We start from the raw sequence: 14,367 nt of genomic DNA on the forward strand, positions 1-14,367 counted from the left end.
AATAGATATGCAATAATTATCAAATGCTTTTGATGTAAACTCTCCAGCGTTATTAAGCCTTGTAGACTTGATAGGGTGATCAGGGTGGTGAGCCCTTAAACGTATAATCTGTGCTAGGAGTTTTACAAATGCAGCATTTCTTGTGGACAATAATGCGATATGTGACCAGCGTGTCGAAGCATCCACCAAAACCATAAAGTACTTGAATAGTCCGCATTCTGGATGGATAGGTCCACAGATGTCTCCTTATATCCTTTGTAAGAATGAAATGTTTTGTTTTGTGTCTTTAGCATAGGAAGGTCTCGATCCTGTTTTTACTAAAGAGCAGGCTTTGCAAAACAAGTGATGTGCCTTTGAAATAGTCAATGAGGCATAATGAAAGGGAGGTAGTGTTTCTGGTACTTCAGAAGGCAATGGCTGCATTTGAGCAGTACTAGAACCGACACCTTGCAGTGTGGCGGATTTTTGTCCCATTTTATTTTTCACTCGGAAGAAAGGATGTCCGTGTGAGTTCTTTAAAATACGGATCATCATGTCACGATAAGGGTGCCCTAGGCGGTCATACCAAAGCCTATATGAGTCAGTATCCCACATTTCATTGTTGGTGACAGCATAGGATTCAATGATCCGAATAGTAGTGAGGTACAGTCCACTTGATTGACTCATTAGTTTCTAATTGCGTTTCCTTCCACATTCATTAGAGGTAATATAAAGGTACTCAGTTCCATTCTCACAGTGTGTTTCTACATAATAACCGTTGGCACGAATATCTTTGAAACTTAACAAGGTTCGATTAGCTCTTGGTGCATACAGAGCGTCTCCTCAATTCATTCCTATAAAACGGGAGGTATTGTTAATTAATAGTGCTTAGAGTATTTCTATTTTGGAATATTCTTTAGAGTATTTCTATTTTGGGTAGAATAATAATCTTTCATTCTAATAATTTTTTTCTCTAGATGTATTGCTTTACATCTTTATAGTGCTATTTCGAACCATGTAAATATGTGTAGTGAATAAAAATCGAATAAATTCAATGCTTCAGCATAAAATCCGAAATTTATTAATAAACCAACGATAATCCAATCAAGGTCTTGTTCAGAAATCTAATTCATCAAACCATTATTGAAATAAACTTTAAGACCAAGTAATATATAGTCTAATTAAAAATGAGGCATTATGCCTTCACAACTGTTTTTGGAAAATAAAATAAATAAAGCAGATCAGTCAAAATCTGGGGCATCGATTGACTAAGCAAGTTCCTTGTTGCCATTAAAGTCTGCAATTGTGAGGTTGACGTCTGGCTCATGGCCTCCTTCATCCATATAGTGAGCCTCTTGTTCTTTAGACTCCCTATATCTTTTGTAAGTGGCTGCAACTATGTTGCTTGCTTGGCAGTTCTTGTACCAATGCTCAATGACTCCACACCTATAGCATGGCCCATTGCCAACTCTTTCCTATTTGACTGAAGGGTTCTTAGGTGCCCTTTGCACCTTATTTCCATGACCATTAGGGCCAGCACCACCATCTCTGCACCATACATTGGGAGGGCCTCCACGACCCCCACGTCCCTTGCCACGTGGTGCATTGTTGCCATGTAGGTAGGGATCAACACGTCCAACCCCCTTTGCATTTGGGTTCTTTCCACTTTTCACTTTGCCATAATTAGCCTTGGAAATTTTCTTTGTCCCAACAGGTCTGGCATTGTTGTTCAAAAGAACCTCATTATGCCTCTCAGCCACTTGCAGTAGGTTGATCAGCTTATTGAAGGTTGTGATTCTTTTGTTGTCATACTCCAGCCTATTTAGGTTCGTTAGTATAAGTGCTGAAGTAGGAAAAGTGGAAAGAGTCTTCTGGATCATATCATCTTTTGTGAGTTCCTTTCCACAGAAATTGAGACGTGCCTTTAGGCGCAACATGTCCTTGTTGAAGTCATTGACCCTTTTGTAGTCAAGTAAGCGGATTTCATTCCACTGAATGGTCAGTTCTGGGAGTAAAGTATCATGAATGTTCCCAAAACGTCCCTTAAGGGCATCCCACAGTTCTTTGGGTGTATTCAACTGAATGTACTCCCAGCGTAGGTTAGGATCAATATGTCGCCTGAGAAACATTAAGGCATTTGCTTTCACCTTATTAGACGGCACATCGTCTTTGGGGTCGGTAATGGTGGCAGTGTAGTCTTTTGCTACAAAAGCGGTTTCTACATCGGAAACCCAACGATGGTACTCAAGTCCTTATGAGTCCAAGATGTTAAATTCAGGTCGAGTTGGATCAGCCATCTACATAAACAAGAGAGAAGATATAAATTACGCAGTCATAAAGACATCAACGTAAATTATTTTCCAAAAATATGAATTAGATTTCAAGACCAAGATTCGTAATGGTCACATTTTTTTTTCAATGCTATGTGAAAATGCTTTATCACGGTAAGTAAGTATTTATAATGCGCATGAATTTTCATTATCATGGAAAAACACAATTTATATAACATGCTAAATAAAACAATTATTGAAAGTAGTAACGTAAATTACAGGACATGCTCAAAATTACACAAATAATATATAACAAAATATATATGGCATGCTCAAAATAAAATATAAACAATAACATAATATAAAGGCATGCGTAGGCATAATTATCTAAGCGTAGATAAAATAAAAACATACTCAAAATTTCATAAATAATAAAAATATAAACAATAAAATATAGAGCATGCTTAAAAAAAAAATAGTAAACATAAATAAAATTCACATGTTTTAGATTCCACGAATATATATAACACATATATGAAAAGTGAAATATAAATAAGGCAGCCAAAAATAAAATAAAATAAAAACATACTTGATTTCGAGAAAACAAAACAATCCTACACACGCGCGTGTTGATGCAGGCGTGCGTAGCGATGTTTTTGGGCTTGAGAAAAACTAGGCCGCAGGGCCTGTTTTTTTTTTCTTTCTCTGGGCCGGAGGCCTGCTTCTTTTTGTTTTTGTTTTTTTTTTTTGTTGGGCCAGGTCACACTTTTTTTTTTCTCTCTTTTTCTTTTTTTTTTTTTTTTTCACTCTTCTTCCTCTCTGTTTTTTCCCTTTTTCTTCGCGTCTTCTTCTTCTTTTGGTTTTCTGCTGTTTTCTAGCCGGTGAGGTGGAAGGAAAGCGGAACGCCCGAGAAACTAGGTGTTGGGCTAGGCAGTGAGGTGCAGGGCACGCTGGGCTATTGGTGTGCGCAGGCGGGGACGGCTACGATCGGTGATGCAGGCGCGGGGGCGGTCTGGGCAGCGAGGCCGGTCTGCGCAGTGAGGCCGATCTGGGCTGTAGGCGGAGGCGGAGGTGAGGGGCTGTGCAGGGTAGAGGTTGTGCTGGGCAGGGCTGAGGCCGGTCTGACTCGTGAGGTGAGGCCGGTGAGGTTTGGTGGCAGCGACTGCAGGCGGGTGGGCCGGAGGGCGCGGTGGAGGAAGACCAACTTGAGAGGGAGACGAAGGCCGGTCCGATCTGGAGAGGGAGATGAAGGCCGATCTGGAATTTTTTTATTTTTTTTTATAGGGTGGCAGTAGAAAGAAGAGAAAAAAAAATTTCTTCTAGGGTTTTTTCTTTCTCGAAGGTAGGACTTTTTTCTCTTGGCTATTTGCTCTGAGCGTGCTGATAATGTATAAAAGTAAAATAGAAATGGAATTGGTCTACTCATTTCATTTCATAGCCCCTTTATATAGGGATAGAATTACAATGGAAACATCGATTAACATCAATTACAATAATGATAGTAAATGCTGATTGTACGTGATGTGATTGCAATTCCTTGATTCTCTCTTTCGTCAGTTTCTTTGACGAAGGCACTTAATGTGCTTTTCCTTTAACAATTTAAACTAATAGAAAAATAGAGAGAGTGTGTGAATAGAGAAAAATTGTGTGTGAATAGCACCACCCTTTTTTTTTCTTTTTTTTTTTTTTAAGTAAGAGATAATGAGAGAACCATTCATATAGAGATATAGAGAAACTTGTATTCTTTTAAACCTGTAAAATCTTACCTATAAATAAGGCATGTGATTGTGAAATAAAAATGCCTAATCAAATTCTATGACAAATCTTACATATAACACCATGAACAATTCTATATCAAAGGTAAGCAACACTTCTTACCAAGTCTATAATAAAGATAGTTGCGAATTGAAGAAGTCACGTTAGTAATACCTAAGAACGAACTAAGAAGGGAGAAGCCACATAAAAAATAAAGATATGAGAGCGAAAAATAAACAAAGAAATGAGATGTGTTGGAAAGAAGATATGCATGGAAGAAGAAGAGGAAAAAAGAGATGATTCGGTAGAAGAAGAAGGAGAAGGAGAAGGAGAAACAGAAGGAGAAGGAGACAATACGTAATAGGTAGGATTAATGAAGAATAGTGTCTTAATATATATATATATACACACACACACAGACCTTCTCTGCTAAGGATATCCTTAACTTAGCTTATGGTACGGATTTTCATATTTTGACCACTTTTCGATCACATATTCACATCTTAATCGTTCAGTTTTTAGGTATATATGAATAGATCACTTCTGCACATTTTCATCCAAATTGATGATCATTAAGCAATCCAAAACTGTAATTTACATGAACGGTTCAGGTTGGACAGATTCGGTTCGTTCGTATAAATTGCAGTTTTGGATACCTTAACGATCATCAATTTGGCTGAAAATTTGCAGAGATGATCTATATATTAGGACCTAAAAATTGAACGGTTAAAATGTGAATATGTGATCGAAAAGTGGTCAAAATATAGAAATCTGTACCGTACGCCAAGTTAAGGACCTCCTTAGCATAGAAGGATTGTGCGCGCGCGCGCGCGCGCACACACACACACACACACACATATATATATATATATATATATATATATATATATATATATATATTTCTCTTTTGAATTCAATCAAGAAGCTAATAATATAAACTAAAGTCAACATGTTAAATTTGCTCATTTTACGTTAACAAGATTGCAATAATTTAGGATTACAATTAATATATTGATTTTTACTGTTTCTTGTGCAAAATATATTAAATAAGGCTATGTTAGGAATGAAAAACTTAGGCGTTGAGTCAACAAGATAGAAAAGGAAATAAATCAAATGTACTATTTGAGTCATAGGACTGCGATTAACAAAAAAATTTATCTAGACTACATCCAATATGGGGTGTGAGTTTTGGACTTACATTATACTATACTTAAGCCACATTATATATATATATATATATATATATACACAAGACCCTTCTAGTGAGGGAACCCTTTTTTTGGCCATGTTTAGGGATAGCTTATTAGACCCATTTTTCGATCACATATCCACATCTCCACCGTTCAATTTTTAGGTCTATATGAGTAGATCACCTCTGCAATTTTTCAGCCAAATTGATAGTCATTAAGGTATCCATAACTGCGATTTACAATTATAAGTATGAACGGTTAAAGTTGGAAGATTCGGTTCGTTTATTGATTTAAACTAGTTCAATACCTTAACGATCATTAATTGGCTGAAAATTTGCATATTTGATCTATACATTAGGACAAAAAAACTGAACGGTCGAGATGCCTGCGATCTAAAAGTGGATCCCACAAGGGATCCCTTACAATTGCAAAATAAAGGGATCCCTTAGTGGAAGGGCCATTTACGATCGCATTTCGGCATCTCGACCATTCAGTTTTTTTTGTCCTAATGTACAGATCAAATATCCAATTTTTCAGCCAAATTGATGATCGTTAAGGTATCGAACTAGTTTAATCAATGGACGAACCGAATCTGTCCAACCTGAACCGTTCATGCTTATAATTGTAAATCGCATTTATGAATGCCTTAGTGATTATCAATTTGGCTGAAAAATTGCAGAGGTGATCTACTCATATAGACCTAAAAACTGAACAATAGAGATGTGGAAATGTGATCGAAAAGTGGATCTAATAAACGATCCCTCACTGGAACAGCCGTGTGTGTGTGTGTGTGTGGACAAAAAGGATCTCTCACTGGAAGAGCCATGTGTGTATGTGTAGACACACATACACACATGGCCCTTCCATCCAGTGAAGCATCCCTTTTTTTGGCCATTTTAAGGGATCTTTTAGGGAAAATTTTGCAAACAGTACACCAAGTAAAGGTCACTAATAATTTCTATACATAAAGTTTCAAACCAAGCATTTCGGTACACGAAATCTGAAATTCGACCCACTATCTAGACACGACGTCAATGACGCTGTTAATTTGAGGGGTAATATGGTCTATTCAGATTTTTACTATGAGCTCTCTCTCTCTCTCACTATGACTCTATCAGCACCCCATCTCTCTTCCCACCTCCCAATCCCGGTCACCTCTACAATTCCAACCATCCACATCTTCTCTCTATTGGATTCATCAAACAACCCGTTTGCATCATCCAACCTGCCTTCCTTACACAAGCCATTTATTAAGGATTCATCAAACAACCCAATGCGGTGGTCGCCGGGGTCGAGGGAGAGAAAGAGAGAGAGAGAGAGGTCGAGCTTTCTGGGTTTGGGTATGTTTTGTTGTTCGGCGGTGGTTTCAAGAGACTCTGACGAGGACTGTGGAGGGTGTGGTGATTCTCTAAGGCGGTCGGCCGCGGCTGGGTCGTAGAGGAGTTAACCTCCAATCTCCTTTCAGTTTCGGGTCGGATCGGGAGATTCCCTTGCACCCCTCAACGATGGTGGAGGTCCTGAGTTAACCTACAGTGAATTTTGCCTTTGTTTCCTCGTCCACCTTCTTTATTATAATACTAGTGTTTCTATTGTGATCCCCATTGCTCAAAGTTTCTTTCTTTTTCTTCTTTCTTTCAATTTTTTTTTGTGTGTAAAAAGTTAAAAAATCTCAAATTGTAGAGGAATTGATAGATGGGTATTGATAAATAGGCGTTTAGAGAGCGACCCAGATAGTAAAGTTTTGATCTTTGGTCAATATGTGGAGGAGTGGGTGGAGAACAACCAGTGTTGTGCTCAAGGATTTGGTGCACCATGGAGGACCTAGAAGCCAAAACCCATGTGCTGTGTTTGGTTTGAGGCGTTTTAGGAATGATGAGGAACAATGTGGGTTTTTGAATTCTCCTGAAAGTTTCAGAGAAGGGCTAGGTTTGCTTCTTCTGGTGGGGATGTCAATGGGGAGGGTGAGAATATCAGTAAAGGTGCAGGTTTGGGAGGAATGCCCATGAGTTTTGGGGAGGCCAAGAGGCTTATGAGGCTTGTGAATGTGGAGGCTTTGAAGACTAAGCTTGGGACAAAAGGGAAAGAGGCCATTCCTTATTTTGAGTTGCTTGAGGCTTGTCAGAGCATTGGTGTGGCTAGAAGAATGGATTGATCTGAAAGGGAAGATGGAGAGGAGATGGGTTCTAGGATAAATGGATTGATAGAGAGGTGTGTGGATAGTGGCGGCTGTGCTGGTGCTGAGTCGGGGCCGAGAGAAATAGAGAGAGGAGATTTTTTTTTTTCTTTTTTTTACCAAAAAAGTGAGTCAGAATGTGAGAGTACTAAATTACCCTTTAACAAATGAACAATGACATAAAAGTTAACAGCGTTATTGACGTCGTGTCTATATAGTGGGTCGGGCTTCACATTTCGTGTACCAAAATGATTAGTTTGAAACTTTATGTATCAAAATTATTAGTGGCCTTTAGTTGATGTACTCTTTGCAAAATTTTCCCATGTTATCTTTTATAAGACCTACTTTTCGACCACATATCGGCATCTCGACTATTCATTTTTTAGACTCCATGAGTAGATCATTTATCTAAATTTTCAGCCACATTGATGATTATTTTAGTATTCATAATCGTGATTTACTTTTATAAACATAAATTGTTCAGGTTGAACAGATTTGATTCATCTATTGATTTAATCTAGTTCAATAACTTAACGATCATCAATTTGGCTGAAAATTTGCATAAGAGATGCACTCATATAGACATAAGAACTGAACGGTCGATATCCCAATATGTGATGAAAAAGTTAGTCTAATAAATGATCCATTTAGATGACAAAAAAAGGAATCTCTTAGTAGAAGGGCCTGCATGTATATGTGTGTGTGTGTTAAATTTATATATATAAACCAAAAATCAGCCAAAATATTTATATTTTTTTTTAGTAAAATGGGAGCTAGAGGCCATTGTGTAGGTGCCATTATGTCCTACTTTTTGCAACCTTTTGGGTGAAAAATGATGGTGGATCGGCTCTCTTGCACACTGTTACAAAAAGACTTGAGAGATTAATAGTTTTCAAATGAAATGTGATTCTCTTTTCTTGCTGAGTTGTAGTATGGTTTAACGAGACTACTATATACTTCTTTACGTACTATAAGTATTTTAATTTGGAGAGTGAAAGCAAATTATCTGCACTCCCACTACCTATGTACGAAGTCATAGGTTCGAGTCACCATCGGGGCAGGAGTGAAACCCTTTGATCCTTTTTAAATAAGAAGAAAAAAAAGAAAAGAAAAAATTATCTGCACTCCTACTATCTACATTTAATATAGTTTATGCTTCTTACAAACCTACTTCCTGTTTTGCCTTTTTTTTGTTTTTTTTACCAAAAGTTAAATAAATTTCATTCTAAAAAAAAAAAAGTTAAATAAATTTTAAGTTTACTAGTGAAACTAAAAGAAAACTGAACATTAACTACAAGATTCCTCAAAAATACTCTACTACTAAGCATATCAAGTCATAGATCAAAAAAAAAAAAAAAAACAAAGCACATCATGTCTGCACTTATCTGAAAAGACGATCAAAACTTTAAGCCAACAAAGCAAACAATGACCTAATAAATCAAAGCTAACTTCATGCTCCAACAATGACAGTCTCTTCTACCACAATTTCTTCAGCTGGTCTATCAATATTCACATCAACATCCTCTTTTTTCTCATGAACCTTCATCAACTTGCCAACATCAAATTTGGGAGCTTTCAAAATCTTGACTTTTCAAATGAAAACATTCTGCAGTGGATAGATGCTGGATGTTGCCTTTTTATCTCTCTGCCAATTAATCATCTCAAAAATGAATTTTTGCACCATCGAAGAGTCTATATTTAATTTCTCAAGCATGCACCATTGTCTTCAGGTCCTGCAGCCACTATTACCCCTAACAGATCTAACTCCTCCAGCTCCCGCCATCAGATCGACGGTCCCACCCACCACCTCTGCAGCTGCTGCCTCCACCTCCACTTCCATGGTTGTAGCCACCACCACTTCTCCGACGCGCCTTGGCCTCCTTCGAGGAGCTAGACAAGCTCCATCATATCACAAGCTTAAGGAGCCAAGGTCCGACCAAAAGCAGAGACAGCCCGGGTCAGAGACTCGAAACGATGATGCATAGAGAACTATTGGGCAGAGCTTCGTGGTGAGCTGGGACGTGAGTTCCAAGCCCAAAAGCCACCGTCAACAAGAGAGTGACAACATCAATTTGAAAGTCGAGGTTGAAGAACATAGTAAGGGTGAGATTCGTAATTTGAAGGAAGATGGAGGTGAAATTGCAGAGAGGGTTGGGGTAGAGATTGATGAGAAGAAGAAGAGGGGTGAGTAAGGTGATAGGATTGAGGTTGAAGTTCTTTCTTTTCTTTTCTATGTAAATGTCATAGCTGGGGTTAGAAGACAAAAATGACGGTTGGGTACTTGGGTGAGAGCAATTTGATTTTTGTATAAGGGCAAAAGAAGTAGTGCAACATATAAAGTAAATATATTAAATTTAGATAGCTGAGTGCATATTACAATTTGGAGCAATTAATTTTTAGTGAATGAGCGATATTTTTTGAATAAAAAAAACTAAAATAAGCCAAAATATGCATTTTGTCGCATTTCGTCAGAGCGTTGCTATCTACCCACGCAACTTAACTTGGTCCCTATTGAGAAATAAGAAGGAACCCACCTAAAGCGTACAATGATAGCACATATACTGAGTCTACTTCACGGAAAAAAAAATAAATAAAAAAAATATCTTGCTAATGAGAGAGAGTCGTGGAAATCGTTAATTGCTAATGCAAAGAATAATCCAACTACATATTTAGGCACAAGTAAAAAACCGCAATTATGTGAATTGGGAATGCTCCGTATCCTCTGCCCAATTCTATCAAACCCTAGCCGCCATGGCTGGGGATCTAAGCAACGCCGGTCAGCGCTATCACCAAGCGGAATCTCCCTCTCCGCCTCTCGCTGCCTCATCGCGGCAACCCAACGACGATGTCGTTCGATGATCTCTCAATTGGAATTCCTCTCCACAGTTTGTGGGGGGAGAGGGGGTTTTGCAGTAGCCGGACTCTTGTGCTGGAGTCTCGTGATTGGGAAGGATTTCGATCAAGATCCAGATCAGATCCAACCGAGCAGGGCAAGGCTTAAGGCTGGTATGAAGCTGGCAGCATTGGTGAGGATGCCGGCAACGCAGATGCAAATGGTCCAATCATGGCAGAGAAGAGGTTTCAGTTCCCAATGGAAAACAGCGATGGGCCTCGTGTCAGTTACAGCGGTGGAGGTGGCACGAAGCTGGGTACTTCCAGGTGCGCCGGCTATGGCGTCTGGGGACAAAGCAGGGGCCGATGCTGGTTGTTTGGGATACAGACCTTCCGTGCTCCAATTTACACCCCGAGCGGCATTCCAGTTTGTGGGTGTTGTGACGGGGGTGGCAAAGGCTTGGACGTTGGTGACCAAAGTCGAGCTGGGCCTATGCTCGATCAAAACTGGTCTGATGGGTCAGAGTGGATCGACAAGGGGTATGGCGAGGCTCGCGGCGGCGAACGGAGGTGAACTAGAGAGGCGAAGGCGCTTCTGGATTTTGATCGTCGATCGCCAGAACCAAGCTTCAGGGACTGTGAGTGTGAACGGTGCAACAGTGGGCCAACCCAATATGGGTTGGGTGTCAAGATCAGTTTTGTGGCCCAAGTCTTGTTTTAGGCCTAATTCTGTTTGGGTGCCCAAACCTTCTTGGGTGTCCAAACAAAGTTGGGTTCAATTCTTGGGCTCTGGATCTATATGGTTTCGAATTTGGGACCCGGGAGGATGGAGCCAACTAAACCTCGTTGTCCTTGCTTGGATAATAAGGAGAAATTTTAATTTTTTGTCGAACTCTGCCTATTTACTATTGTCCTAGTTTTGTCATAGTTATAGGTTTGCTTATAATAAATAAGCACTGGCTGTCTAATGGGTGGTGCTAGCATACCACGTCCTAAACTTGCCCTAGAGTTGGCAAGAGAAGGTATGTATCTGTGTCATTCTGGCTTGAGATTAATGGAATTGATTACCTTGAGATAAAAAATAAAAAAAAAAAAAAAAAAAAACTACATATTTAGGCAAGTTGATGAATTAAGACACGTTTTGGCAACTCTGTTCTATATGGACGAGAATTTTATTGAGAAATAAAAACAAATCTGACATCAAGGGTATCCGATCCGAAACATATATAAAAAGTATAACCTAACAGTAAATCTAGTTATATTCTGCACCAGAGCTTCTGGAGAACATCGGCCAGTTAACACCAGCACTAGATGAGGGGGAGTCTTCCTCGATCTTCCTGCTGCAATTGATCATCATCTAATATATTTTCGAGCTTGCTTGGAGGGCAAGGAATCGTTAGGGCACCCTCACGATTAAAACCATACACTTCCGCTGCTTGCTCCAACAGCACCAAGAATCTGGGATGCGTCAAATAACCCAACGCGACTACAAATCTCTTCACTTCGCTCCCGTACACAGCAATAACAGCAAAGTGGCCTTCCTTGACGTCTCCGGGCACATATGTTGAATCATCACTACAATCAGAGTTCAAATTTCGACCCAACAATAGACTCCTCTGTAACTTTTCTACAACAAACTGGAGCTTGATAATACTTCTGTTCTTCTTCGCCCTAGTTCTAGAGTTAGCCATATTAATTGTGCTTAATTGCTTGTTGTATAGTTTGTATGTTAGTTCGGTTTGTATTTATAGTGTTAGATTGACTAGTACTAGAGGTGCAGGGGATAAGATTGGGTACTACTACATGAGTTCCTATTGACACAAAAAGAAATAACCTGGAGTTAAATTTGGGGAGACCAACCCATGTGAGAAGTGAGCGACTTGGCTTCCAACTTCCCATGAGACGTCCCTTTAGCCTTTGTCATATCAATCTCCATGCGCACCAAAATCATGGACGACATAGCCAGCTAGTACTGAGTACTCATTTGCCAGATACCACCCATTCTCTTTTAACATATGCAACCTATGCTTTATCGGAAGATGTCCTTCAAACGGATTGTTCTACAATACATGGGAATATACGTACAGTACACTGCACGAGCTTTGTTCCGAGCTCATATCTAATACCATATACATGCATGATAAAGTAATGAGGGCTTGATATCCAAAATCAATTAGCATGGATAGAGTTGACTCAAATCATTATAAACTCATATATATGCAAGATTCTCATTTTCTCATACAACATATATTGAGTGACGTGGAGCCCGTGTACCCGCAAGACATGCACACATGGGATAACTCACTCTGGTATCCTGGATTGAGTTGACCTAAATTCTTATAAACACATATGCAAGATCTCTATTTTCTCATGTGGGATTCATCACTACCAGAAAAATGGTCTTTTACGGCCCGCAAAGAGCGCCGTAAAAGATATTTTACGGCACACAAAAATGCGCCGTAAATGGACATGCCGTAAAAGACAACTATCATTTACGGCGCGCATGAAATGCGCCGTAAATGAGTCCCAATGTGCGTCGTAAATGAGTCAAAAGTGTGTCGTAAAAGAGGGGTATATTTATGGCACACATATACCATGCACGCCGTAAATGATTCAAATGTGTGCCGTAAAAGAGGCCACATTTACGGCACACATCCCATGCACGCCGTAAATGAGGGTTGAAAAACAAAAAAAAATTAAAAGCCAAAAATCAGCAATTTATATATTATTTCATGTTTCTATATTTTTGTTGGTAAATAAACTTCATTTATATAATTATTGTACATCATATAAAATAGGCTTACAAGAGCAAAGAAAAATCCATAGAAGCAAAAAAGAAACTTTTACAACGCTACTTTACATCTATTTCCTACACTACTTTATCTTCATTTCTCTCATCCACCATGCAAGATAAGCATGTACTATACCGGCTGAAAGGGGCTTATTTGAATTACCTTCTTGTGTTTGATCAGAAGAAAAACATACCATCTGCCCTTACTTAGCACTTTTCTTAACCTCGAACCAGTTTCTTCTCTTGCCCTCAGAAAGCTTGTCCTATATTTCTCTTATAGATTACTGTCCATCATCCTCTTGTTCTCCGGCTAGAGTTGTCACACCAAAAAATTCTACACATAATAAATTCCAGCTTATAAATGATACATAATCTTAACAGGAAATTGGAACAGCTAACTTAATTATGTGCTTGAACCAATATATAATCATTACAATCCCTTGACTGCATGGTCAGGAACCATCTTCCATGTTGGAGTCAAATAATTAAATCTAGATTGTATGTTCTTTGCAGAGTGTATATGTGACTTTTGAACCAAACATTCTATGAAGTGCAAACTATTCTTAAAAGAGCCAAAAAAACCTAGACTGAACTGAAGTCATCGATTTCTTACAAGTATAATTCATCTTCATATACACTACATCTTGCAACTAATCATCACAACAAAGAGCAACTCGAAGCTATACAAAAAGCTTAATCAGAACTCTAACTCTTTTCCCTTACTGATTCATAATTAAACTTGAACTTCAGACCCTCCATTTAATAACAGATATGATAAGCTGGGCTTGAACCACTAACTCATTTTTATCATTCATACTTCAGTACAAGTGCATCACGTACATGATCTCAATTCAGTTTACAGTACTGGAAGTAAAAGTTTAGCATCTGTAGTGTTTTAGTCTCCAGAAAAAGCATTTGGAAAATGGTGAAAATCATGTGTTTGGCAATGCTTTCAGAAACTGCCAGAAGTGCGTAGACAATTAAAGACGCATTTGGTAGCATTTAGCAGAATTAACTTAAACTTGCTTTGCATTTTGGAAACACGTGTATCATTTAACAATGATATGTGTTTCTAACAGAAACGATTCTAGCTTAATTACTACCTAGTAAAAGTGCTTGAACTGAGTATACGAGAAAAGCAACTAATTGATCAATGAACCTAATTGGTACATCTCATATATCACACACATTATTAGAGACTCAAATTGACCAACCAAAAAAAAAAAATAGAAATTGATCAACCCTGTTCAGCAATTAACAAAACTGGGATTGAAGTACTAAGTTATTGAATGATCATGAGAAATGAAAGCCAAAGCGGGTTTCTTTTACTTTTCAGTTTGTGTTTGACTTTGATTCTAACTTGCAATTTACTTATCA

General features: G+C 38.6%; 1 protein-coding gene across 1 annotated transcript; it reads right to left on the reverse strand.

Annotated features, from left to right (window-relative positions):
* Positions 1–1,257: 1,257 nt before the first annotated feature.
* Positions 1,258–2,982, reverse strand: LOC133728852 (uncharacterized). The gene is made up of 2 exons (XM_062156281.1): positions 2,839–2,982; positions 1,258–2,276 (listed from the first exon to the last, which is right to left on the reverse strand). Exon 2 carries the CDS (start codon positions 2,106–2,108, stop codon positions 1,455–1,457), a length of 654 nt encoding a protein of 217 aa, XP_062012265.1. The 5' UTR covers positions 2,109–2,276; positions 2,839–2,982; the 3' UTR covers positions 1,258–1,454.
* Between the last annotated feature and the right edge of the window lie 11,385 nt (positions 2,983–14,367).

The sequence above is a fragment of the Rosa rugosa genome, chromosome 2 (assembly GCF_958449725.1).
Source record: "Rosa rugosa chromosome 2, drRosRugo1.1, whole genome shotgun sequence".
NCBI lineage: Eukaryota > Viridiplantae > Streptophyta > Magnoliopsida > Rosales > Rosaceae > Rosa > Rosa rugosa.